Genomic DNA, 27,469 nt, shown 5'->3' with positions numbered 1-27,469 from the left:
GGGATTGTCTCAACTGAGCATCGGGCACGAGAATGAACTCGGAATTTTTTCCACCTGATCCTTTCTGCAAGTTCATTTTATTATACACGGATTTTGTCCAATTTATGAAATCAGTCTTCCAAGCAGTTATTTTGTATTCACGACCTTGTTGTGTAGGGTTCTTAAATTATATTGACTAAATTATTTTTAACTTTGTTATTATGTTCCTTTGAACTTTGTAATTTTAATAAGATGGGCGTGGGTAGCTCCGTTGACGTTGTAGATGGGTTTTGGGATATGTATAGTATTCAGTGGACATCTAGGAACGCCAGGGAGTATATTAAAAAAAATGGAATATTTTTAAAAATCGACTTTTGGCCAGATAGATTGATCAAATACCCCACCGTGCAATGGTGCGATGCCATAACCATACCATATCAACCAATTGGTTTTTGGTTTTTCGTCATATCCATTTTCTTCTTATGAAATTTTCAGATATTTTAGGTTAAGGCACCAATAATCGATCTCAATTGATATGGATAAGTAAAAATATTGTAACAAATTTTAAGAAATTCCTGATTATTTTGCAGCTTCTATTAACGTTCGAATCTCTGAACTGTCGAATAAATTACTCAAATATCCAGTATAACAAAACGTTCTTTATTTAGAATATTTTTGGAGTAGTATTTCACAATTATCGCGTACTTCACTAAATTGCATTAAAATCAAACTGATTGATTAACGCTTCCACCACGCTGTTTTTATACTCTCATTTAGCCCTGTTCACCTATTTCTCCTAAGGTTAACACTATTTTCACACAGACGGCTTATTGAATAATAAAGGCATTTTTCTACATTAAGACGCTTATTGAGCTCAATCTTCCCTACAAAATTCGAATCTATAATTATTTCATTAGTAGCTAATCGAATGCCTAATAAAGTCAAAAGCACAATGCAACTCTGTTGGCAGCGTTCTGCTTCTTAGTTTTTGGTGTGTTCAGTGCTTAAAAATGTCATTTGTCAAAGTAAATGTCATTGTCTGCATGGCGGAACGATACAAGGTGGCCGCATCGAACAGCTGATTATAACCTTTTTTTATTTGATTTGATACATCAACTACCGGCGCAGTACGATTTTGACATTTGTCCATCGAATTTACAAAAACAAAGTACATGGGATTTTTTTTATGTTTGTAGGTATGTCACCATGCTGCCACCTTGTATCGTTCCGCCATGATTGTCTGTCACATAGCATTGTCATTTTATTCGCTTGACATTTCATCCTTCATACTAATCGAGCAGTTACTTCTGTGTGAAAGCAAAAAATTTACGATTTCATTAGAAGGTGAAATGAGATCATTAAATTTCTGTGTGAAAACAGTATTAGACTTGCACGAACATGCCTTCTGGAACAGTTGTGTGTCATACTTGGTTATTTAGCTATACATGTGGTTTAAGTTTTTCTTCTAGCTAGATGCGTGTGTATGTGTGAGTAACAGCTTCTGCTTTAAGGGCCAATTAAACTTCCTTAACCCTAACGCCATAGTCATAACCATATTTTTACTTACCACGTCAAATTGGCATCAGTTATTGATGCCTTAACCTAAAAATCGTGAAAATTTCATAAAAATTAAGAAAACGCAAAAAATTACAAACGTGTACCACAAAAAATAAGTCTGTTAGTCAAAACGTATCCGAAACAATAAATAAAATCTACAAAAAGTTAATAAATTCTCATACTCAAATATTTTTAGATTATGGATATGGCGAAAAACCAAAAACCAATTGGTTGGCTATGATATGGTTATGGCCTTAGCGTTATGGTATAGCACCATTAATCTATTACTTTGATTTCCATAAGGTTGGTTCGATCATATGGTTACGGATAAGTCACCATTAATTGGCCCTTTAAGGTGATGATAGCGTGCTGTATGATTGTTTCCTTTCTCGCTTCCCAAGGCAGTCTATGTACCGGAGCGACTCGGGATTTTTCCCGACCAAGGACTGTCATTTCAGTGTGACCCGATCTAATTTGTTTCGTCCCTCCCACAAATTGTCATCCTCCCAGCAGCTCCTTGCAGCAGGACTGCTCCATATTCTTACTCCGGGAAGGCATCGAGTCCAATCCGGGTCCGTCTCCTGACCCCGGTCCTGAGAAATGGTTTTGCTGCATCTGCCGGAAAAGAATCTTTTTAGGACGATCATACTCTGTTCAGTGTGTCTCGTGCAAGGGATGGTTGCATCGGACAGGTTGTTCTGGGCTTGATCCCAAAACGCGAAGTCCACGTAACTTTTATAAATCTTTTGTGGCTCCTTGCTGTTCACGCCCAAGGACGTCCCGTAGTCTACGCCTAAGCGCCCCCCACTACCTTCCAGCAACCCCGCTGCTCAGCAAGCCACAACAAGTACCCGCTGCTGCTCGCGCCCCACGGCGCCAACAACTCAAACAGCTGATACCACTCATAACTACTACCTTCGTAGTAGAGTTGGTAGCAATGCTCAGCATCAGCCCCTGCCCCCGTTTTCTCCCCCCCCCCCCCCCCCCCCCCCTCTTTCCGGCAGAAATCGTGCAGGTCAGGGAAACAGACTCTTAGTCCCTACCTCCGTTTGCTCCGTCTGCCAGCACAGAATATATAGGTTTGCGACATCCGCCCAATGCAGCTCCTGCCCTGGGTGGTGCCACTTTCCTAGATGTTCTGGTCTCCGCGACGGCAACCCCCCGACGGGTTTCATCGCGCCATGTTGCCAGGTCGCAAACCCAAATCATCCAGGTACCCCAATGCTTGCTCAAGGACGCCCAGTCCCAGGGCCACAACAGCAATTGCGTCCTGGCCTTCCACAACCCAGGCGTAGTCACCCGTCACTTACTCCCAGAGTGGCGACGTCTCCCCTTATGCACTTCAGAATTCTGCAGTTAAACTGTAATGGACTAACTGGGAAGATTACGGAGATAGTCGATTTCATGAAGCGGCACAACATCCGCATTGCTGCGATTCAAGAGACTAAACTTACAGCAAGATCTGCATCGCAGACCTGCTCTGGGTATAATGTCCACAGGAAAGACCGCGAGAGCGGAAATGGAGGCGGTCTCGCTTTTATCATACACCACTCTGTACAATATTATATATTTGATCCCGCCATCGACCGCAGGGACAATGTCTTAGAACGTCAAGGCCTATCTGTCCGGTCAGGCGATGCAAACCTAGAAATCAGCAACATCTACATCCCTCCTGCCACCTATTGCCCCAGTGGATACCGCCCTAATATCAGGGCCTTACTCACTGGCAACAATCGCATTATCTTAGGCGATTTCAATGACATCATGATCTATGGCATTCAAACTTGCGGGCGGACAGTAGGGGGGAGATGTTGGCGGATCAAATAGAAGAAACGACGTTCTACACAATAAACGGAGACGCCCCCACACGTATGGTAGGAAGCTGTCACAGCTCGCCAGATATCTCAATCGTGAGCGCAGAACTCGTAAACTGCGTCAACTGGCAGCCGATGGTAACATTGGCATCCGACCACCTGCCCATACTTATTTCGCTTGAGCGTACCGCCGACTTCATCGTCACTGAAAAACGCACTTTCATAAACTTCAAAAAAGGAAAGTGGGAAGAATATAAATCCTTTACAGACAACCGCTTTGCTGCCCTCCCTATCCCGACTGATGCCCGCCAAGGGGAGCGTGCCTTCCGTAAGGTCATTAAATCCGCCTCGGCACATTTCATTCCCGCCGGGAGAATTCCCGAAATCCGGCCCACTTCCCGGCGGAGGCCGCAAACTTAGCGAGAGGACGTGACCTTATAAGACAGCTTGATCCAGGCGACCCCCAAATAAGGGATATAAACCAACGCATCAAATTGCTTGCGGGCGAAATGGGAGGAGCACCTAAGAGGTTGTAACCTCTCTACCGGTGTGGGTAAACTTTGGTCCACCGTAAAGTCCCTATCGAATCCGACTAAGCACAAAGACAAAATTTCCATCGCCTTTGGCCACAAAGTGCTGTCGGACGCGAAAAAATGCACGAGCGCTTTCTGCCGACAATATATAATGCATCCTACGGTCGACAAAGATAGACGGAGAGCCAATAGACACGCACATAAACACAAATTCAGCGCGTCACCAATCACCATCACCGCTAAAGAGGTTGAGGACGCCATTGGACGTGCTAAACCATCCAAAGCAGTGGGCCCAGACGGCATAGCCATGCCGATGCTTAAAAGCTTAGGGAGAGAGGGTTTCAAATATTTAGCGCATGTCTTCAACCTGTCTCTTTCCACCTTTGTCATACCTGAGAAATGGAAAATGGCCAAGGTGGTCCCGCTACTAAAGCCTGGGAAACCAGCTAACATAGGTGAGTCATATCGTCCGATATCTCTCCTATCGCCAGTGGCAAAGACGCTTGAAGCCATTTTGCTCCCTTATTTCCAAGCAAATTTGCAGCTAGCCCCTCATCAGCATGGCTTCAGAAAACTCTATAGCACTACCACCGCGCTAAATGCCATTAGCACCCAGATAATTTGCGGTTTAAATCAATACCCCCACCATAGAAGAGTACTCGTAGCGCTAGACCTATCAAAAGCTCTTGATACGGTCAACCATGGCTCGTTACTGCAAGACCTGGAAGGGTCTACCCTTCCCCCATGTCTTAAAAGGGGACCGCAAATTATCTGGGTGGTCAGCAGGCATCGGTGCAATTTAGAAACGAAACATCAAAACCAAGGAGAATTAAACAAGGGGTGCCACAGGGTGGTGTCCTATCCCCACTTTTGTATAATTTCTACATATCTAAGCTACCTTCAACACCGGAAGGAGTCACAATCGTTTCCTACGCCGATGACTGCACAATAATGGCCACAGGCCCAGGCCCAAAGATGGATGCGATATGCAATAAAATAAACGGCTACCTCCCTAATCTCTCTAGTTTTTTCGCCTCGCGAAACCTGGCATTATCACCGACTAAATCTTCCGCGACCTTATGTACAACATGGACGTCCCAAATGTCGACCATTTTGAACATCCACGTCGATGGCACTACGCTACCGACTGTCCTACACCCCAAAATCTTGGGTGTGACGTTTGATCAGCATCTACATTTTGGTGAGCACGCAGCCGCAATTGTTCCAAGAATTCAGAGCCGTAACAAAATCCTCAAATCCCTTGCTGGCAGTACTTGGGGAAAAGATAAAGAAACGCTCATGACTACATACAAAGCAATTAGCCATCCGATTACGTGCTACGCGTCACCCATGTGGTCGCCAAGTCTAAAAATCACCCACTGGAAGAAACTACAGGCCTGCCAAAATACTGCTCTCAGAATCGCCACGGGCTGTCTTCTTATGTTCCCAGAACACCATCTGCATAATGAGGCGAGAATACTCCCCATCAGGGAGAGAAATGAGATGCTGACCAAACAGTTCCTGTTTAATACCCAGAAACCTGGGCATCCCAACAGACATCTGATTGATGAACCAGCACTGCATAGGGGCTTAGGGAGTCATCTCCGTAAGCATTTTGAGGAAACACGGCACCTGAGAACCCAGCCGTATGAAGTGAAAAAACACAAGCAGGTCCTTGGTGAACTCCATAAACAGGCGTCGGACCGTTATGCCGGTAATTGCCCGGTGAATCCAGTACTTAACGAAAATTATCCAAAACTCGCGGAAGAGGAACGCATACTCCCCAGGGAAACGCGTGTCACTCTTGCTCAACTTCGTTCTGGATACTGTAACAGGTTAAACTCTTACCTATCCAGAATCAACCCCGACATACAAAATGTATGCCCCGCTTGCAATGTGTCCCACATGACACCAACCATCTCTTCAATTGTAATGTGGAACCAACGCCTCTAACCCCCCTTTCCTTATGGCCCTCCCCTGTTGAAACGGCAAGTTTCCTTGGACTCCCGTTAGAGGATATTGATGACAATTTGTGATCGATCGCGGCTATTAGGTGGGGCGAGCATTGCTACAACAACAACAACATTGTTTCCTTTCTTCTTCGCTCTTATCTCCTGAGTACATATGTGTATGTGAAATAATCTCTTCGCTTCAAGCTGCTGGTTATGTATGTGAAATGGCTTAAGCATTGTTTACTATATAGTTTGGCAGCTTAATTCGAGGTTATGTTGCGAATAGAGTGGAAGGCACTCGCAGGCCGTGAAAATAGGCACTCGAATGGAGTGGAATGAAGAACAGTAGGAAAACCAGAGTTGCATTGGATCAATTATTGCATCAATATTAAAGATAAATTTCGAAAAAATAATTAAATACTTGAGTATAAGCAAACATTTTCTTTCAATTACTGCAATTAAGGTGTCCTAGATGCTATACATTCTAAAATTATAACATTTTATGTCTGTTTAAATATTTAACTTCAATTTCCCTAAGATTTCCGTAATATGGCCATTAGTGATGTTTGTGTATGTGTGCAAATTTTGAGCGATCAGCTGTTAGTTGCGCTACTTGGTAAAGTTTACAATGGGCTTAAGGTCGAATTAATGGTGACTTATAACCATAAAGCCATAACCAGATAAAACAGTTGATCGAACCTACCTTATGGAAATCAATATAATCGATTAATGGTGCCATACCATAGAGCTAACTCGATTACATTAATTTCCATAAAGAAGGTGTGATCAGCTGTTTTATGTGGTTATAGCTTTATGGTTACAAGTCACCATTAATCAGCCATTTAAGGGCGAATAAACCATAACCAGATAAAACAGCTGATCGAACCTACCTTAAGCGCCAAATACACGACACGAACATTTCCGCGAACATTCCCGTTGTCATGTTTCTGCTACCTTTTCTGTCGTGTATGGTGGTGTTTGCCAGTTCGCGCAAATGTTCGCCAAAAATCAAAATATTTTAATTTTTGGCGAACATTTGCGCGAATTGTTCGTGCGTGTATGGCGAAATAGCTCATAATCGTAGTAATTTCTGAACGGAATAGACGTGCGCGGAAAAGTAAAATGGACAATAAAAAATTTCTAAGTGAATTTATTGAAATGTATAAATCTTTGCCATCATTGTGGCAAGTAAAAAGCAAAGATTATTGTAATAGATGAGGGGGAATCGCTTCTCTCATTATTGTATCCCGTTTCGTTATGAGTGGCACAATTTTTTGTAAAAGTTGGTCAAATGTTGCCTTGCTCATACGAAAGTAATTTTTAAAATCATTTTGTGACGCGAATTCCAGTTCTTTAATAAGCTCACTTTGTCCAAGAACTGCTCGTTTTTTAAACCATTCTTTGCACCAAATTCTTTTTTTGCGATCTTCTCTCTTTTTTTTACGCTTAATTGCCACAGCGAGCAATATTGCTGCAGCACAATTGTTGTCCGTATTCATCGCTGTCTGAAAGAGAACTAATGTTCGGCCAAAAGTTCGTATGGTGTATGGCCAAAGCTGCGAATAAGATTGCGGAAATGTTTGTGTCGTGTATTTGGCGCTTTATGGAACTCAATGTAATCGATTAATAGTGCCATACCATAACGCTAACGTCATAACCATACCATAGCCAACCAATTGGTTTTTGGTTTTTCGCCATATCCATAACCTAAAAATATTTGAGTTGGTGAATTTATTAACTTTTTGTATATTTTATGTATTGTTTTGTATACGTTTTGACTAAGGCAAGGTGCACACGAGGCTACGCGACATAGACGCTGCAGGCGAAATTTGTACGCTTTGATGCCGAACACATGTATTTGAATGGAGAGCTGCATACGAGGCGTCAGCTGCATGGAAGCGACAAAGCATGAAATTTTCGTGTAGCTAAGCGTACAGCAATGTTGGTCGCTGAGCGTAGGTATCATTGTACAGGTTTACAAGTATGATATGTATGACAGGGAAACAATTTCTTTCCCTTTCTAACACACGGCAGTTTGACATTTCGGTCAGTGTCAAACTAGCGTGGAACATGAGTTTTGACACTGAACGAAGTGTCAAAATTACCGGTGTTGCTTCGTCGAAAGCGACACAGGGAAGCAAAAAAGGGATCGGAATATCAGATATGGGTTGCTGTGATGGTAAATTTTTTTGAACGAATTTAGTAGGAAATTTGTTGTTATTCCAGTATTAAGAATAGAAACACGGGAGTTAAGTTTTTCTACCCGTTCAAAAGTTCTCCACGAAAAACAGTTTGAAACCGAGGTCGACTGCAATAACCCGTCCAAAAAAGCGGAAAGAAAAATGAAAAGACGCGTTTTGTCCTGTTATCAATAGTCCAAAGGCGGTAAAGTATTCGAATTATTGGAAGCGAGGCAAAAATGCGTCTATTAATACCTCCCCGACGGTTTTGGTCGTGTTCACAATTTGTTAATTATAATTATCCAAAACATATGGATTTTAAAGAGAGATGTAATTAAGTGCTCCTTTGAAAATAAATAAGGATATTTCTTTGTAATTTTGCAATAAAAATTTTACACAGTTTTCGTTAGCAGCTACTACACTTTTCTTGGACCTAAGAAGTACAACAGTGCCAAATAGCATCCACACAAAAAACTAACAAGAACAAGCATTTTATCAGGTGAGCGTGGCTGTGTATGTGCGCGCTGCTACATATCCTACTTGTAGACCTGTACTATGGTAGGTATGCTTGAAAAAAAGGAAGAACAAGATGTTTGTTTACATTTTTTTGTATGCAAATTTGTGTAATTAGTTAAAAAATGTTACTTTAGTTAATAAAAGTGCGTTAAACGTATATTACCAAAGCGAAAAAGAGTATTAAACACCACAACAGCTTGGTTAGACATTGTTGAAGCGTTTAAAAGGCTAAAAAGTGTTGGAAACTAGAAATCACCCTTTTCTCTAGTTCGCGGTGGTTTAAAATTGCCCTTCATAATTTACAAAGGCACGGGCATACAAACAACGTTTAATACCTATTTTCCTTTGGTTTCGGGGACGAATATAGCTGAAGAAATTTAATTTTTTATTTTTTTGGTAATAGTCTAGTTGAGGGGTCGACTGCTAATACGCGACGCAAAAATTCGAGAGTGGTACCCAGAGACGAGTTTCGGGCCCAGGATCTCGAATCCGGTGGCGGAAAACCTCTATCTCTGATACTTCTCGAGATATTTGCGAACCCCCCCCCCTCCCCCTCACTCACTTCACCACTTTTAATCATTTTATTAACATGTTTTCTCTTTTTTTTTATCAAAACATTCAACCAAAATGGTTTTATTTTTATTATTTTCTTTGTTTTATAACACTCACCACTTTTCTTATGCCCGAAAAAATTTTTACCTGAAATTGCCAGCGTTGCCACCGGATCGGCGTTTTTTAGGACCTTGGTTTTTCTTACATAGAGTCTACACTTAAAACTTGTTTGTATCTTGGTCTTAAAATCTAATTATGCAATTAAAGAAAAAACTTTATAAATTCTAATAATATCATAATAAATATTCTATACGCATTTAAATGCTACGAGTTAAGTATGACTACGGGGAATGATGAAATATCAAACGGTAAAACTCTCTTTGAGGGATATTGCACGCATTTAATTTTGATCCCACCCCATTGGTGGACCGCCCACCGTAATGTTTTATAATCGCGGCTGCCAACCCAGAAAGGTGTTCTGCGCAAAAATACTGTGGATCCCACCACGGTTTCGGAAGGAACCGCGGTCATTTTTCAAGTTATCGTTAAAATCTTTTGAACGAGTTAAGAATTTTCTTTCCAACTTCGGATTATTATTGTCAAGGTAAATACGCGTCTTTTGTCACCTCTCTCGATATTTTACCTGGGTTACGCCTCAGGGCTCAGAGCCACGTAGTCACACTTAACTCGTAGAATACTTGTCAAACTTAAGTTGATTTGAGAACTGTCACATAAGTTGCGGGCTCTAAAGGTCGAAGATAATGTGTAGGTCTTACAACTTTAGGCTAACAAAGTTGCTTCTATCATTAAAAAGAGAGGGCTGTAGACTCATTAGGGGATTTTGACTGGACACTGCCATCTGGCATCACATTCCTTTAACTTAGGCTTGGTCAGTGATAGCAGATGTAGGAAGTACGGGTTGGAGGAGGAAATGATCGTGCTCCTGCCCTGCGCTTATCAGGATTCAGCTATTAGGAGTGATACATAGGTTCTGGGTTTTATAAGGCTATTCAGTTTGGTCATTAAATAAACTTCTAGTAACACTACGGACCCATTCAGTCTATGTGAGGTATTCACGGACCGCCCAGTTCAACCTAACGTTAGTTGTTTCATAAGTTCTTTTTTAGTGAATTCTACATGGCTACTCAACACAAAGAATAATTTACTTGGTATTTCATTACCAAATATATATGGATACTCGTAGCAGACTGAAGTTGATTTGCGAACTTTCACATAAGTTCTGTTGGTAATTTTATACGACAGCATGACACCGCGTCCAAAAATACAGAGAGGTGTCCAATGACGCGTATTGACATCGACAACAATAATCTGAGGGCGGAAAAAAAATGTAGTTCGTTCAAAAAATATTAACGAAAAACCGTAAAGCAGGGGTGGGATTCATAGTATTTTTGCGCAGAACACCTTTCTACATTGGTGGCTTTCGGCCGCGCTTATAAAAAACTAACTTGGGTGGGTCCAACAACGGTTTGGAAACCAAAACTATACCCGAGCAAAACACCTATGCGATCCTAGATCCAAAACACCTCTTTTGATACCCCTCTTGATGTTGTTGGACATGTATTAATAGTGCCATGCTGTCGTTAGAATTACTGTTCCGTTTAATGACTTTTGCATGTAATTGTTTACTCAACACATGGAATTACTTTACATGGTATTTTATTACCAAATATGCTGCAAAATTAAAAGTGTACATACCTAAAGCTGGAAAAATATCATCTTCATCTGTAAACGTACATGGCAGGTATTGTGTAGAATATAAGCATATCTATCGTACCATTAACGAACATCATTATTTGCATGTGCATACGGGAGTAAGTACGGGAATAAGACTAAATGTCTTAATAAAAGAGAATGAAAGTGGAACCCATTCCTTTATTTTGCTCGGAAAGTCAGAATAAAAACAAAAAGAAAAAATGGAGTCTTGCAAACAACTTATTACTTGTAGGACGCTCACAAATCGCTTTTAAATGATGTAAATACCTCATTTTTCGCTGTGTATGATAGTCACGGGGGAGTCGAAGTGGCAACGTATTTCGCGGGTATGTTATCACAATTTTCCAAAACCACAATCCCCATATTAACGTGACAGACGCTATGCAGCAGTAATAGCTGATGCCACTAATGGAGGTGTTTTAGATCTGATCCAGATTCTAAGCCGCAGGGCTCTTCTACATCAACAGCAGCTATATTAGCACTTCATCATCTAAAATAGAATCAGGTCCTAGTTCTTCAAACAACGGGAATACAATAAATATGGAGACCGATGAACCAGAAGAGGATTATACCGTTCGAGTGCAAACAAACCCAATAACAACAACAGCGCAACCATTGAGACGGAGAATAATACAAAATCTGAGAGCAATGTAGAAAAAACGCCAACAAATGGTCCGGCAGGCACAGAGGCTACCACTGCCAATGCAACATCAATCGCCACCAATTTTGGTGAGTGTGCTTTTTCGTATGTGCCCCCTAATTTAGTATATGCTTTATTCTTAATAATAGTACTGGCTATGACAATGGAAAATCAAATATGGATTCAATGCCTAATACTTGGCGGCCTATAAAGACACAATACACATTATGCTGCTTCTATAAATAGGACGTGTAAAGCACCGAAGATCGATGAGAGTAAGCTAACTATTTTATTCAGGAGCAAACGTTATATATGTAGTACACATGGCAGTCAGGTCTAAGTATCACAGTGGATCGGTCTGATATTTCCGGCCAAGGATTGTCACACCGATGTTATAACAACAACATTAACTTTAACGTATTATTCCTGATATTCTACTTTCATTTCTTTAGATGAAGGTCTCATAACTCCAAATAGATCTTTAGAGTCCTTGGTCCGTTTTTAAAGACAGGACGATCATTTGAGCCAAATGATTGTGTTCCGAAGCATCACGTTGCAATAGTGGTTCCGTTTAGGTATAGTTACGCTCATTTGGCAGTTTTCCTGCGAAACATTCATCCATTCCTAAGGAAACAGCATATCGCTTATAGAAATTTCTTATCGAGCAAACAAATGGAAAAGCTTTCAATCGAGCTTAACTGATGAATAGTGGCTTCCTAGAAGCATTAAAAATATTTCCATGGGACTGCTTTATCTTCCATGACGTTGACTTGTTACCTTTAGATAATCGAAATTTATACACATGCCCGCGGCAACCGCGGCACATATCGGTTGCTATAGACACATTAAACTTCAAGTAATTCATAATTTACATTTTAAAACTTGCATTTTTTGGTCTAAAACTTGCAAATACGTTTTCAGGTTGGCTTATCGATAAATTTTGGGGGAGTATCTGCTATGACACGTAAACAGTTTCAGCTGGTGAATGGCTTCTCAAATTCATACTTCGGTTGGGTGGGGAATACAATGATATGTCGAACAGGTAATATTTCTTTGTTGTTTGGTATTGTTTTTAGTGTTCCAGTAAGTACATACCTATGAGTTAAAATGTGTATCAAGCAAGCGCTAGTGACTATATGGCTGATGATTGCAAATAAATTATACAAATCAAGCAGGACTAAACGGGGGAGGCAACGGATGGTGCCCTACTTCCACTTTCGTTGATTCTCTCCATCAGAAGGAGTCAATATAGTTACGCATACGATGCGCCTCGTAATTTCCAACCCTGAGATGGTCGGGCTAGTACCTTAATCGTTTTTGTTACTGGAACGTACGGGAACGTACATCCGACAAAGGACCCAAAACCTTCAGGGAGCGCCTTTATCGTTAATACAACAACAACGGCAGAAGTTTCATAGCAGGCAAAATTATAAAAACGCACTTCAGACTTTAAAAGGACATTAGAAGACATTAAAGAGCTTCTAAAAGCAATAGAGTAATGACATCAATTTAAAAATAAAACATCATGCAATCAAGAACTATTACGCCTGTATTTGGAAGGATAAAAAAATCGTTTAATTATTCCAAAACACTACACATAAAATTATTCTTAGGAGCATACCGTTGTTGTTGTAGCTGTGTTGCAGGAGCATACCGCCGCAAATGTTCGTTCGACCCCGTCGAATGAGTTTCTAATTTACAAACTCAAACTTGGTACTCAGAAATGCCACGGTTGTCTCTGGAAATGCTCAATATTTTGAACCGCAGACACCTGCTTGATGCGGCTACGTCTCCAAGACGGTTAAGGCACGTCCGCTATGTTATTAAACCCAGATTTGCATCACCCTGTTCACCTTCGATCTGCACTTAGGTTAATGTCTAAATAACGTGATGTAAATCCTGTATGCGATGTGCAATCGACGCCTCAAACAGCAACTTTTTTGTCAATCTTGGTCATACTACTACTTTCCTTAGACTTCCTTTAGAGTGTTTCGAGGACAGTTCTTGAGTGGTCGTGTACAGAAAAATTAATAGAATTACTTATAGTTACAATGATTCAAAATAAATAAAAGGTAACTGTTTTATAATCGGTGTGAAATGTGCTAATGTAAATTTCAAACAACTTTTGTTGTTGTTGTAGCAGTGTTTCGGCCTATCACAAATTGTCATCAATATCCTCTAACGGGGGTCCAAGGAAACTTACTGTTTCAACAGGGGTGGCCAATAATGAAAGGGGTGTTAGAGGCGTTGGTTCCACATTACAATTAAAGAGATGGTTGGTGTCATGTGGGGACACATTGCAAGCGGGGCATACATTTTGTATGTCAGGGTTGATTCTGGGTAGGTAAGAGTTTAACATGTTACAGTATCCAGAACGAAGTTGAGCAAGAGTGACACGCGTTTCCCTGTGGAGTATGCGTTCCTCCTCCACAAGTTTTGGGTACTTTTATTTGAGTACTGGATTCACCGGGCAATTCCTGACATAAAGGGCCGACACCTGTTTCTGGAGTTCGCCAAGGACCTGCTTGTGTTTTTTTGCTTCATACGGCTGGGTTCTCAGGTGCCGTATTTCCTCAAAATGCTTACGGAGATGACTCCTTAAGCCCCTAGGCGGTGTTGGCTCATCAATCAGATGTCTGTTTGGATGCCCAGGTTTCTGGGTATTCAACAGGAACTGTTTGGTTAGCATCTCATTTCTCTCCCTGATGGGGAGTATTATCGCCTCATTATGTAGACGGTGTTCTGGGGACATAAGAAGGCAGCCAGTGGCGATTCTTTGAGCAGTATTTTGGCAGGCCTGTAGCTTCTTCCAGTGGGTAGTTTTTAGGCTTGGTGACCATATGGGTTACTCGTAGCACGTAAACGGCTGGCCAATTGCTTGTATGTAGTAACGAGCGTTTCTTTATCTTTTCCCCAGGTACTGCCAGTAAGGGATTTGAGGATTTTATTACGGCTCTGGATTTTCGGATTTGTCGAGAATGTGACGTAGTTCTCCGTTGTAAGCTCCTTTCATATTGGCGCCGTTATCGACAATCTTCAATCAAGTATGGAAAATTAGATCAGTTTCTGACCAGTTTTTTGGTTATAATTCACGAAAGTCAAAAACCGTTCTTGAATTGAAACGTTTGTGCTGCTGTTGTGAAATCCTAACTTTCTCCAAATGATGTCTAAGTATTGGATCATAATGGCTTATGAGACCTTAGATGCCCAAAAAATGTCCATCGTTTCGTTCACCTTCGCCTTGAAAATTAGACCTTTTTCACCCAAAAATAAAATAGTGTCCAAAATTCTATATACAATTTCTTTCCACTTTGGAGTTTCAGTTATTAGGTGGTCATTGTTGATAAGTGTATCAATTGTAGTCTTCTTTTTTGAATAAGATTTTGTAAAGATCATCATTGAATTTAACATTTATGCTATGCATAGATGTTATTTGAGGCTAAAATACTTTTTTATTACATTTTATTACATAATATGTATACTTTTTATTACTTAATATATATATATATCATACACGTCTGTGAAATGAAAATGAATTTGTGATATTTAAAATTTATTGTGAAATCAAAAAATATGTAAACATAATAGTAAATATCAATCTAATCTAATTTAATGTGATTTTGAGTATTTTCGTGTGATGGCAGTTTATCGTATGGCTTCTTCCATACCTGGAATTTCGAATATCCGCCAGGGCAACAAATTTTAGGTCGACTTAAAGTATTGGTGCTTAACAGACGACATGGTAGGCAATAAAAAGCATTGCTACTGGCACTCCACACTAACCAGTCAGAAAATGGCTCGTCATGACAATCACGAAGTCGTTTAAATAATCTGGACTTTGATACAGAGTTGGTGGTATTGTTGGAAGACTTTTTGAAGATGAAACTTTATCAGTAAACATACATTTTTGTTTGATGTTTTTATTGTCTCCTCAGGCCCATGCAAAAAATCATTATCAATATTCGTTGCTTTTGAAATTAGGCTTAAAAAAACTGGGTTTTTGCTAATAGAACGTATTGATATAAGCAAAGGACATATCTTTGACATTCGGCCGAGTAGATCCGATGCTTTGCACAAAAAATTACATATCAACATATTGCACCCCCGCTTCAGAAGTGACATAAGTAGAAAAACAACAATATTGATTTAGAGAACCCCAGCGGGGTAGGGGGTCAGAATATTCCCGCGGTAGGTATGCCTGTCGTAAGAGGCGACTAAAATACCAGATTCAAGGGGCTGTGTAGGCAACCCTTCAGGTTGCCGGCGCAATATATAGCTTCTCCAAACCCAATTGTCAACCTCACCTATCCGCGGCGAATCCTGTTTAACTAACAGACGAGGCTCTGGCGACCCCAAACTCCTCAGGGAACTTGGGGATGGGGAGGGAGGGGATGACCTGAAGGTTTAATATGGCCACATAAATCGTTCCAGAGATGGTCGGGCTAGCACCTTAATGGTGCTGTGGTACCGGAGAGATCCGGTACGCTCCGGCAAAGGACCATTACATGATAACACTTCCCAAAGCCTTCGGGGAGCAACCTTATCGCTACAATAACAACAACAACATTGATTTAGAGACGGTTAAATTTGATACATAATTTGTTTTGTTTCCAAAGTTACCAGACTTTTTAAATTCAAGTTGCTTTGCCTTTATCGTTACCTTTAGTAGAATATTTAGCATAATTTTAGAAATAATTTTTCCAGAAAATGTTTTAACTATTTTTTGATGAGTTGTGCCGTTTATGATTTGGTTATAAAATTTACATTATTTTTAGTTGTGTCACTTTAACTTTATTTTTTATATTCACAAAAAATATTGTAACGCACCGTAAAATGAAAACAATATAATATTTTTTGAAACATATTTATATTTGAAGTAACTTCTAGAACAGGGATAACCAAATTTCAAACTGTGGCTGTGTGAGTAGAACTAAAATCATCTTATTGGTGGTGGTTTAGTTGGTGATGAAAAATCAATGAGGTAGGACGTATGCACGCATATCTGTTAACACACAAAAAGTAATTCGTAAATGTGTCATATAAATATTACTTTATTGCTTGAGTCTAAGGAAATATTTAAACAAAATAAATTGTTAATATTAAAACATGAAAACATTCTGCCCATGAGCGTTTGTTTGCGAAGTATCTTTTTGCGACAACTAAAGACGAAAGAGAATAATAATACGTGTGAAGTGGCGCCAATAATTATTCAACTAAATGGTGACCATTGTTCTAGAAGTACATAACTCATAGAGTATGGTATACATTTTAATGCATTGAATATACATTGAATAAATACATAGGTTTTAAACATGTATAATACTAAGAACAAACTGGTATCTTATTTTAGATTATTATTATATATCAGATAGATATTTTAGATATTATAGATATTCATAAAAGTCAGCATAAAACTTGTTAATGTGATTAGCATGTAGGAGTGATAGAATATCTTCTTTTTTGCTATCTTTAAGATGAAGACTTAGAGGTGCAGCAAAACTAGGCAAAGTACTTGCTTCGGATGAAGACACTGCATCTACAAAACTTACTGAATTAGGTTGAGCTATAAAAAAATAAATAATTAACTTTACTTACTTATTTCCGGAAAATCTAGTAAAGTGGATACATCTACATCATTAGTAATTTTCTCCGCTAAAAGAACATTCACAATTTGTTTATTGTTCTGCTCAATTTCCTGACATTGCTTGGGCAAAATATCCAGCACCTTTTTTGCGCGACTTTCAGATATTGCTACAAAGTAAACAAATTAAGTATAATAATAGTATAGTATTTTTCTCAATTGATTAAACGATATAAATGTTTGCCAGTTATTAGCACGAAGTTAAATTGTAAAAAGACTATTATCATATATATTTTAATCAATAGGGGAAACAGAAAAAGAAACTTACCTTTGGCTGTGGTTTAAGGATTTTTCGAAAGTGATCCAAAATTATTCCACTAAATAATTTTATCAGAAATGACCCAACTCGAATTAATTGGCTTAAAAAAATTTTAAAAATGACACAATAATAAATGTGTCGTTTCAGGACGTTTTGCTAGAGCTAAATACCAAAGTTCAAAATTGTCACTTGGGGCCGGAAAGCTGTGAACATTTAGGTTGTGTCGGTTTTCTAGCGTATGGGACTAAACTTATACCATTCAAAAATGCCTTAATACCAGAAATTGATTTTTTTGAGTTGTGTCACTTCTGAAGCGGGGGTGCGATATCCTAATAGAAATATCGTAACTAAGATGCCTTGTTAACAAGGAAGGTTATAACTGAATAAATGTTATTCTTTTACAAAGTTGTTTAATTTAATTAAGTTTAATATGGTTTAATTAAGTTTAATATGGTTTAGCGATACATATAAGTTTAAAATTTGAATTTGTTTTCTCTTTCACTTACAGAAAGGATGTCATAAGTGCAATGAAAGTGCCGGATTCAGAGCCTTTGGCTAATTACGAGTATCTCATTGTAAATGATCAATGGAAGCAAGAGTGGGAGAAGGGCGTGCAGGTGCCTGTCAATCCTGACTCTTTGCCAGAGCCAACCGTTTATGTGCTATCAGAACCAATTATGCCGCCTTCGCATGACTTTAAACTGTAAGTTCTACATGTTATTCACTCAAGTTTAATATGCTTAATACTTTTTTGTAATATTAGCTCCAAAAATCGCTTCCTGCGTATAAGCAAGACGATACCTGCTCGAGCGATTTGCATTGTCTAACAAATGTGGTTACGCAAGCGGAAAATACATCTGCCTACGACAATGACCCGGTCGATGAATCATCGCTGCAATTACTCAATTCCGATCGTAAGCAATATGGTGCTTATTCCATAACGGAAACGCAATTTGAGCGCGTCATCGAAGAACTGGAGGTACGCTGTTACTTTTCTGTTTAATTTGTGTATATACAAATCTATACATAACATAGTACTGAAAGAAATATATTTTTATATATGTACAGATACGATGTTGGAAACAAATACAGGTGATCCTGAAGAATGAGGAAGGCCTTGGCATTGATTATGATGAAAATGTTATATGCCATGTGTGTCGATCACCAGACTCAGAGGAAGCAAATGAAATGGTTTTCTGTGATAATTGCAATATTTGTGTAAATCAGGCATGTTAGGGCATTACAGCGATTACATCAGGTTTGTTTTTCTTTTACTTTTAAATAAAAAATACATATTTGAACCTAATCAAAATAACAAAGATATGAAAGCGTTTAGTAATAGTTGTTAAATGTGTAAATTAACTTCATATCCCACCTATAAATGATTTTCGCCTCTTACGAATGTTCACTTAAAAAAAATCTAATTATCAAAAGTATTTTATATTAATTGAACAATCACTAAATTTAAACAAAATATTGTTTTCTTTTATACCAGGACAATGGCTCTGTCGGACATGTTGAGTGGGTATTAATCCAGACTGTTTGCTCTGCCCAAATAAGGCTGGCGCCATGAAATCAACCAAATCAGGCAAAAATTGGGCACATGTTTCCTGCGCTCTATGGATACTTGAAGTAAGCATCGGTTGTGTTGATCGCATGGAACCAATAACAAAAATATCGAGCACTCCATCGAGTCGTTGGGCACTCGTTTGTATTTTGTGTCGAGCACGAGTCCGTGCTTGTATACAATGTTCCGTGAATACATGTAAAACCGCCTATCATGTGGTTAGCGCATTTCAACATGGTCTTGAGATGCGTGCAATTAATTAGTGTTAAATTGCGTTCCTACTGTCAAAAAGATAGCGTTAGTAAAGGCAAAAGGGAAGGTAGCGGTGGTGCTCATAGCAGTAACACAAACAAACATAATACATCACATGGAGCAGCTAATGATGAGGACGATTGCCGAAGACGTAAAAGTCGAAAATCAGATATGAGTTCTGAAGAATGATGATGAATGAAGCACGGGCGCAACGATTACAGGTAAGTTATTGTTTACGTGAAAATTTTCTTTTTCAACGAAGTCTGTTGAGGCGGCTTTTTCCAGATTTTGTAATATTACTATACCATTTTATCTTACTATACAAAAATAAAAAATAAACTAAAAGAAGTGACAGAAGAAATTCGTGAGCGAGTGGATGAAAGTTACATTGCCTTCTTAACACTTCTTGACCACTCTAAAGCTTTTGATTCTGTAGACCACACTCTGCTCTGTAGGAAGCTGGTAAACTTATTTAACTTCTCTGGTCATGCAGTTGCCCTTATAAGATCATATCTTGGCGATAGGACTCAAGCAGTATGTATTGATGGTGAAAAGTCTGACTTCCTACATGTCTTAAGAGGCGTCCCTCAAGGCTCTATCCTGGGTCCTTTGTTATTTGTTCTGTATATCAATGACTTACCCGATGTCCTTAAGTATTGTAATGTTCATATCTACGCTGATGATGTGCAGTTGTTTACGTGTTGTCCTCGTGATCAAACTAGCTTGTGTATAAGTAACTTAAACCACGATTTGAATCAAATATTTTCATGGGCTAATATGAATGGCTTATGTATAAACCCGAATAAGTCAAAATGTATTGTTATTCATAGAAGGTCTTTTCCCACTAATGATTTAGAGAATGTAGTGTTCGACAATTCCGTTATAGAATACGTAGATACAGCGAAAAACTTAGGTGTAATTTTTAACAAAACATAGACATGGAAAGACCATATTTTTATAACGGTTGGAAAAGTGTATGGAATGCTTCGTACACTATGGTTAACACAGTATTTCACGCCTTTGCACATAAGACTACTTCTGGCTAAAGCGTACTTAATACCTACGCTACCCATGGTTGTGTGATTTAATTAAACTGTGACTATCTGTGCAAGAACAAACTAAATGTTGTTTACAACATATGTTTATGGGTTGAAAAGACTTGACCACGTATCACAACATGCTGAAAGGTTGCTAAACATTTCTTTCGAAAATCTTTTAAAAGTCAAAACACTGTCCTTCCTCCATAAATTGATACACACGAAGGAACCTGACTATCTATATTTAAGTAATGCTCTGCACTTCAAAAAAGAGCTAACATCATTTTTAACGACTCTTAAACTGGATCACAAATTGTTGTTGTTAAAATGTTCATTTCTAAGTCCTTTTCCTTTCTCTGTGTCTTCTTCCTTTATTTGTTAAATACTATTCGATCTATAACCAGCCAAAAGTTATCATCACTACTGCTGTCTTCTAATATTTATTAATTACTTTTCTTTAGTTTTAAGATTTACATTTACATACATAAATATTTCACTATTATCCGTTATATTTAATTTAATTTGATTAATCTAATTTATTATTATTATAAATGTTAAATTTTTATAGCTCATGCTATTCATGACTAGCACTGTTAAATAATTTGTCAAAATTGTTGTGCTAGGAACAAATTTTCAAATAAATACATACATACACATACAAGTAGCTACTGAAATTTATTAATTAATTAGAAGACAAATAAATTCTAAATCTTTTGTTGCAGTTATACTTTGTTGTATTTTCGTTAAACATAGAACTTTGCTAAATATTTTTTTAAATAAAATTTTTTACTTTGGCAGAACTTTTTTTTAATGAATGATATACATTTTTTAATTAAAATTTTATCTCTTCAACAGCATGGCGATTCCACTAAAAGTTTAAATCGAGAGAAACAACAAAATAAGGAGTTATATACTGAAAATGAACGCCTAAAATTGCAAATCAATGAAATGACGGGTGAAGGTAAAAAGAGTGAAGTTATTAACATGGAAAAACGAGCCTTAGAAACACAAATAGAAACTCTTACATTTGATTATAAGAAGTTAGAACGCGAACATGAATAATTTTAACAAGTAAGGAAGGCTAAGTTCGGGTGTAACCGAACATTACATACTCAGTTGAGAGCTATGGAGACAAAATAAGGAAAATCACCATGTAGGAAAATGAACCTAGCGTAACCCTGGAATGTGGTTGTATGACATGTGTATCAAATGGAAGGTATTAAAGAGTATTTTAAGAGAGAGTAGGCCATAGTTCTATGGATGGACGCCATTTAGGGATATCGCCATAAAGGTGGACCAGGGCTGACTCTAGAATGTGTTTGTACGATATGGGTATCAAATGAAAGGTGATAATGAGTATTTTAAAAGGGAATGGGCTTTAGTTCTATAGGTGAACGCCTTTTCGAGAAATCCCCATAAAGGTGGACCAGGGGTGACTCTAGAATATGTTTGTACGATATGGGTATCAAATGAAAGCTGTTAATGAGTATTTTGAAAAGGAGTGATCCTTAGTTCCCTAGGTGGACGCCGTTTCGAGATATCGCCATAAAGGTGGACCAGGGGTGTCTCTAGTTGTACGATATGGGAATCAAATGAAAGGTGTTACTGATCGTTTTAAGAGGGAGTGGGCATTAGGTCTATAGGTGGACGCCTTTTCGAAATGTCGCCATTAGGGTGGGCCAGGGGTGACTCTAGAATGTGTTTGTACGATATGGGTATCAAACGAAAGGTGTTACTGAGCATTTTAAGAGGGAGTGGGCATTAGGTCCATAGGTGGACGCCTTTTCGAGATATCGCCATTAGGGTGGGCCAGGGGTGACTCTGTAATGTGTTTGTACGATATGGGTATCAAATGAAAGGTGGTAATGAGTATTTTAAAAGGGAGCAATCCTTAGTTCTATAGGTGGACGCCTTTTCGAGATATCGCCATAAAGGTGGACCAAGGGTGACTCTAGAATGTTTTTACGATATGGGTATCAAACGAAAGGTGTTACTGAGCATTTTAAGAGGGAGTGGGCACTAGGTCTATAGGTGGACGCCTTTTCGAGATATCGCCATTAGGGTGGGCCAGGGGTGACTCTAGAATGTTTGTACGATATGGGTATCAAACGAAAGGTGTTACTGAGCATTTTAAGAGAAAGTGGGCATTAGGTCTATAGGTGGGCGCCTTTTCGAGATATCGCCATTAGGGTGGGCCAGGGTGACTCTAGAATGTGTTTGTACGATATGGGTATCAAATGAAAGGTGGTAATGAGTATTTTAAAAGGGAGTAATCCTCAGTTCTATAGGTGGACGCCTTTTCGAGATATCGCCATAAAGGTTGACCAAGGGTGACTCTAGAATGTTTGTACGATATGGGTATCAAACGAAAGGTGTTACTGAGCATTTTAAGAGGGAGTGGGCATTAGGTCTATAGGTGGACGCCTTTTCGAGATATCGCCATTAGGGTGGGCCAGGGGTGACTCTAGAATGTTTGTACGATATGGGTATCAAACGAAAGGTGTTACTGAGCATTTTAAGAGGGAGTGGGCATTAGGTCTATAGGTGGACGCCTTTTCGAGATATCGCCATTAGGGTGGGCCAGGGGTGACTCTAGAATGTTTGTACGATATGGGTATCAAAGGAAAGGTGTTACTGAGCATTTTAAGAGGGAGTGGACATTAGGTCTATAGGTGGACGCCTTTTCGAGATATCGCCATTAGGGTGGGCCAGGGGTGACTCTAGAATGTTTTTACGATATGGGTATCAAACGAAAGGTGTTACTGAGCATTTTAAGAGGGAGTGGGCATTAGGTCTACAGGTGCACGCCTTTTCAAGATATCGCCATTAGGGTGGACCAGGGTTGACTCTAGAATGTGTTTGTACGATATGGATATCAAATTAAAGGTATTGATGAGGGTTTTAAAAGCGAGTGGCCCTTAGATGTATATGTGAAGGCGTTCTCGCGATATCGACCAAATGTGGATCAGGTGATCCAGAAAATCATCTGTCGGGTACTGTTAATTTATTTATATATTCAATAACACTAACAGTATTCCTGCCAAGATTCCAAGGGCTGTTGATTTCGCCTTGTAGAACTTTTTCATTTTCTTCTACTTAATATGGTAGGTGTCACACCCATTTTACAAAGTTTTTTCCAAAGTTATATTTTGCGTCAATAAACCAATCCAGTTACCATGCTTCATCCCTTTTTTCGTATTTGGTATAGAATTATGGCATTTTTTTAATTTTTCGTAATTTTCGATATCGATAAAGTGGGCGTGGTTGGTTATGGTCGGATTTCGGCAATTTTTTATACCAAGATAAAGTGAGTTCAAATAAGTACGTGGGCTAAGTTTAGTAAAGATATATCGGTTTTTGCTCAAGTTATTGTGTTAACGGCCGAGCGGAAGGACAGACGGAGGACTGTGTATAAAAAATGGGCGTGGCTTCCACCGATTTCCCCCATTTTCACAGAGAACAGTTAACGTCATAGAATCTATGCTCCTACCAAATTTCAAAAGGATTGGTAAATTTTTGTTCGACTTATGGCATTAAAAGTATTCTAGACACACTAAATGAAAATGGGCGGAGCCATGCCCATTTTGAAATTTTCTTTTATTTTTGTATTTTGTTGCATCATATCATTACTGGAGTTGAATTTTGACTTAATTTACTTATATACAGTAAAGATATTAAATTTTTTGTTAAAATTTGAATTTAAAAAAATTTTTTTTTAAAAAGTGGGCGTGTTCTTCATCCAATTTTGCTAATTTTTATTTAGCACATATAAAGTAATAGTAGTAACGTTCCTGCCAAATTTCATCATGATATCTTCAACGACTGCCAAATTACAGCTTGCAAAACTTTTAAATTACCTTCTTGTAAAAGTGGGCGGTGCCACGCCCATTGTCCAAAATCTTACTAATTTAATATTCTGCGTCATAACGTCAACCCATCTACCAAGTTTCATCGCTTTAACCGCATTTGGCAATGAATTATCGCATTTTTTCGGTTTTTCGAAATTTTCGATATCGAAAAAGTGGGCGTGGTTATAGTCCGATATCGTTCATTTTAAATAGCGATCTGAGATGAGTGCTCAGAAACCTACATACCAAATTTCATCAAGATACCTCAAAATTTACTCAAGTTATCGTGTTAACGGACGGACGGACGGACGGACGGACATGGCTCAATCAAATTTTTTCTGGATCCTGATTATTTTGATATATGGAAGTCTATATCTATCTCGATTCCTTTATATATGTACAACCAACCGTTATCCAATCAAACTTAATATACTCTGTGAGCTCTGCTCAACTGAGTATAAAAAGAGGAACAAAAACACGCTACAAATAGAACTAACGAAATAGCTGAATCAACTGCTAAAATACGCTTACAAACATTTCCAACAATCAGCGCTGGACGTGTCACTTACCTTGCGTGAATTCAAAAGCTTCGTGGCAGAAAGCACCACGGGGCTAATTAGTTGGCAAGCATCGATTGCCTTAGCTGATTCTCTTGCACATAATACGGATATAGTAAAAGGGAAAATGTGTATTAGAGTTAGGCGCTGGTACCGGTTTCTGTGGGATGATACCAGTGCAATGCAGCGATGTGCGTCACGTGCTTATAACTGCGTTGGGCCGATGAAAGAAAATGCGCGACGAAATTTCGTTCATGCCGAAACTTGACACGATTTATTTATTTATTTATATAGTATACAACATAGCTGCAAATAATGTATATAAAAAAACAGGTACATATGTACACTCAAAAGTGATGATTAATCACAATATATACAACACGAACATATTCACTGCGAAAACTTAGAACCAACCCAAATTTAGAGAATGCATTTGGGGGACACATCGTACACAAGCTTGCCACCGAATGTCAGCGCAGTTATATAAGACAAACTGGAAGTCATTAAAAAATTAGAACACAAAGGCTAATACACGGAGCTCCACAATCATATAACATGGTGGGAAATATATATTGCTAGCAAATATCTATAAAACAGTCTAGTATGACTTGACGCCGAAATAGTGGTGTCCCCGCACCAAATATGGGAAAGGATGTCGCGAAATCCCTAAAATATTCATCAACGGCAAGTGGCTAGTACGTAAGGAAGTATTTATTACAAAAACAAAAATTTTGTAAAAACGTAATACATACAATTTTAGCTTAAATAATTATATAGGAATACATTTATTACAGTTGCAAACAGAAATACTTGCAATTTTTGTATGTACATATTATGTTTCCAATACTTTATAAAGATCATTCGTTTGTTACCATGCTATTTTACTATAGGGGAGTTCAGGACTTTGTGCAAATGGTCTAGCATCATAGTATTTGCAAACTGGTGTAGTACTTTTACACAAAACGACAAAAAATTATATGGATATGCATTTGCTACGTCATGGCAAATACGCTACATCAAAAACCGTAGTTTATTTTTTCAACATTGAATAGCAAATCAGCACCTGCCAATACAAAACAAAATGTGAAAAAAAAATTTTGAAATGAAAAAAGCTGCTCACAATCCATAGCTTATAATTGCTATTGCTACGTTTCCAATATCAAATGCACAAAACTCTTGTACTGCCTTTATGTTTATTTATTAATTTCTGAAACTCAAATAAATTTGTTCCATCTCTTTTTTAGGAAAACTAGAAAATTGTAAAAAATCTCGAAAACGAGAAACGTTTGAATATGGAAAAATTACAAATATATTACATTCCTGCTAGGAACTCTAGGAAGTACATAGAACCGACTGCCTTGGGCAGCGCGGTTACATGGGTCAAATTATGCCACCAACACAACCTCGACAGGCGCCAATGCCCAGTCGGCCACCCATGCCGGGTCAACCTCCAATACCCGGACGTCCTCGTTATAATGTATGCTAATACAACTAATATATTTCAAATATTGCTGATGATTTTTTTTATATTATTTTCTTTAGCAACCACCTGCACCTGGTACTGGTATGTATCAACAGCCGCAACAGTATGCTCAAGCCCAACGCCGTTTAGGTCCCGATCAGATGCCAAATCCTATAAGCGTTATCATTGAAAATCAAAGTATCGCTGGTGGTGCTTTTATTATTTATTAATATAACTATTTTCATTATCATAAACAAATCTTATGCACGGGCTGTCTTCTTATGTCTACAGAACACCATTTACACAGTGAGCTGAGAGTACTCCACATAATGGAGGGAATTCAGGATTTCGGTAGTATGCATTCAGAAATACCAATTTATCTTACATTATAAATTAATTTATTGTCTTTCGTTAGATAGCATATCCAAAATTTTACGTACTTCTTCAACATGGATAGAGGGCCGCTCTCCACTTTATCGTAACGCCAACAACGAATCACATTTTGGTGAATCGCATTATTCGAACAATTCACATTTCAGTGGACGTCCTCGTGACCATGTTCGCTTAAGAAAAAATAAAATTTTAGATCAGTTATTAAAAATAAATTTTTGCTATTTTTTTATTTTTTGGTGGCCCTGATAAGGGCCTGTTATGACGTCCCGAAAGGACGAAAGTAATATCAATTAGTTAAATTTAATCTCTTTGTTAATTTTTTGGTGGCCCTGATAAGGGCCTTTTGCGACCTCTCGAAAGGACCAATAAATGTATGCATATATCTGAAAGAATAATAAATTTGACATCTTTTTTTACATATATACTTTTTACTCACCATGCTAAGGTTGCGTTGCTCAGCTTAGGGACCATGACCGCGGCGGGAATTCCTAGCGCCTTAAGAGCCGCTTGGAGCATACACAACCCCGATGTGTTTGAATAAATAGTGAATGCGGTCCCCCATATTGGTATTCTTTCTATTGAATAGAAATTCCGCTATGTAACCGTCGAAATTTGTATCTGTTCGGCCATAATCGGGAATAGAGGACCGGAATTCCCGCCAGTTCCGTTCGATGTTTTGGGTGTGGGCACCAGTCACCGGGTCAACAAAATTTTGGCAGTGATTCACCGAAAAATGGGTGTACCCATGCTATCATATGCTTTCCAGCAATCGCTTATTATAGTAGTTCCAGGCGCTATTTTTTCCTTAATAACCTGGAGAAGTGTTTCCTTGGTCCTGTCTGCGACAGCCGAGACAAACATTTTGCGAGACCCTCTCTATGCCACCAAACACCCATTGGCCCTCTATCATTCGGCCGCGATTGTACTTTCTGCGGCCCATTTTGGCCTCGTCTATTTCCACGGTTTTTCCGGGACCGCCTATAGTACTATCCCCGT

General features: G+C 38.8%; 1 protein-coding gene across 7 annotated transcripts; it reads left to right on the top strand.

The window, feature by feature from the left end:
- The first annotated feature begins 10,780 nt into the window (after nt 1-10,780).
- LOC137249788 (protein Jade-3-like) lies at nt 10,781-27,182 on the top strand. 7 transcript variants are annotated; one of them, XM_067781704.1, is made up of 14 exons: nt 10,781-10,845; nt 10,921-11,143; nt 11,205-11,546; nt 11,607-11,732; nt 11,910-12,313; nt 12,379-12,499; nt 17,866-18,060; nt 18,121-18,336; nt 18,426-18,615; nt 18,853-19,397; nt 21,069-21,174; nt 25,863-26,095; nt 26,161-26,434; nt 26,496-27,182. In XM_067781704.1, the coding sequence occupies exons 12-13, from the start codon at nt 25,994-25,996 to the stop codon at nt 26,308-26,310; spliced, it is 252 nt and encodes an 83-aa protein (XP_067637805.1). In that variant the 5' UTR covers nt 10,781-10,845; nt 10,921-11,143; nt 11,205-11,546; nt 11,607-11,732; nt 11,910-12,313; nt 12,379-12,499; nt 17,866-18,060; nt 18,121-18,336; nt 18,426-18,615; nt 18,853-19,397; nt 21,069-21,174; nt 25,863-25,993; the 3' UTR covers nt 26,311-26,434; nt 26,496-27,182. The 7 variants fall into 7 exon arrangements, 3 of the variants coding, with proteins under 3 accessions (XP_067637805.1, XP_067637806.1, XP_067637804.1); XM_067781705.1 differs by having other exon boundaries at nt 26,496-27,181; XR_010952540.1 differs by lacking the exon at nt 11,910-12,313 and having other exon boundaries at nt 26,161-26,431; nt 26,496-27,180.
- Nucleotides 27,183-27,469: the final 287 nt, after the last annotated feature.

This window comes from Eurosta solidaginis, chromosome 4, assembly GCF_040869045.1.
Source record: "Eurosta solidaginis isolate ZX-2024a chromosome 4, ASM4086904v1, whole genome shotgun sequence".
NCBI classification, from domain to species: domain Eukaryota; kingdom Metazoa; phylum Arthropoda; class Insecta; order Diptera; family Tephritidae; genus Eurosta; species Eurosta solidaginis.
This window is presented reverse-complemented; position numbering and strand designations above follow the sequence as displayed.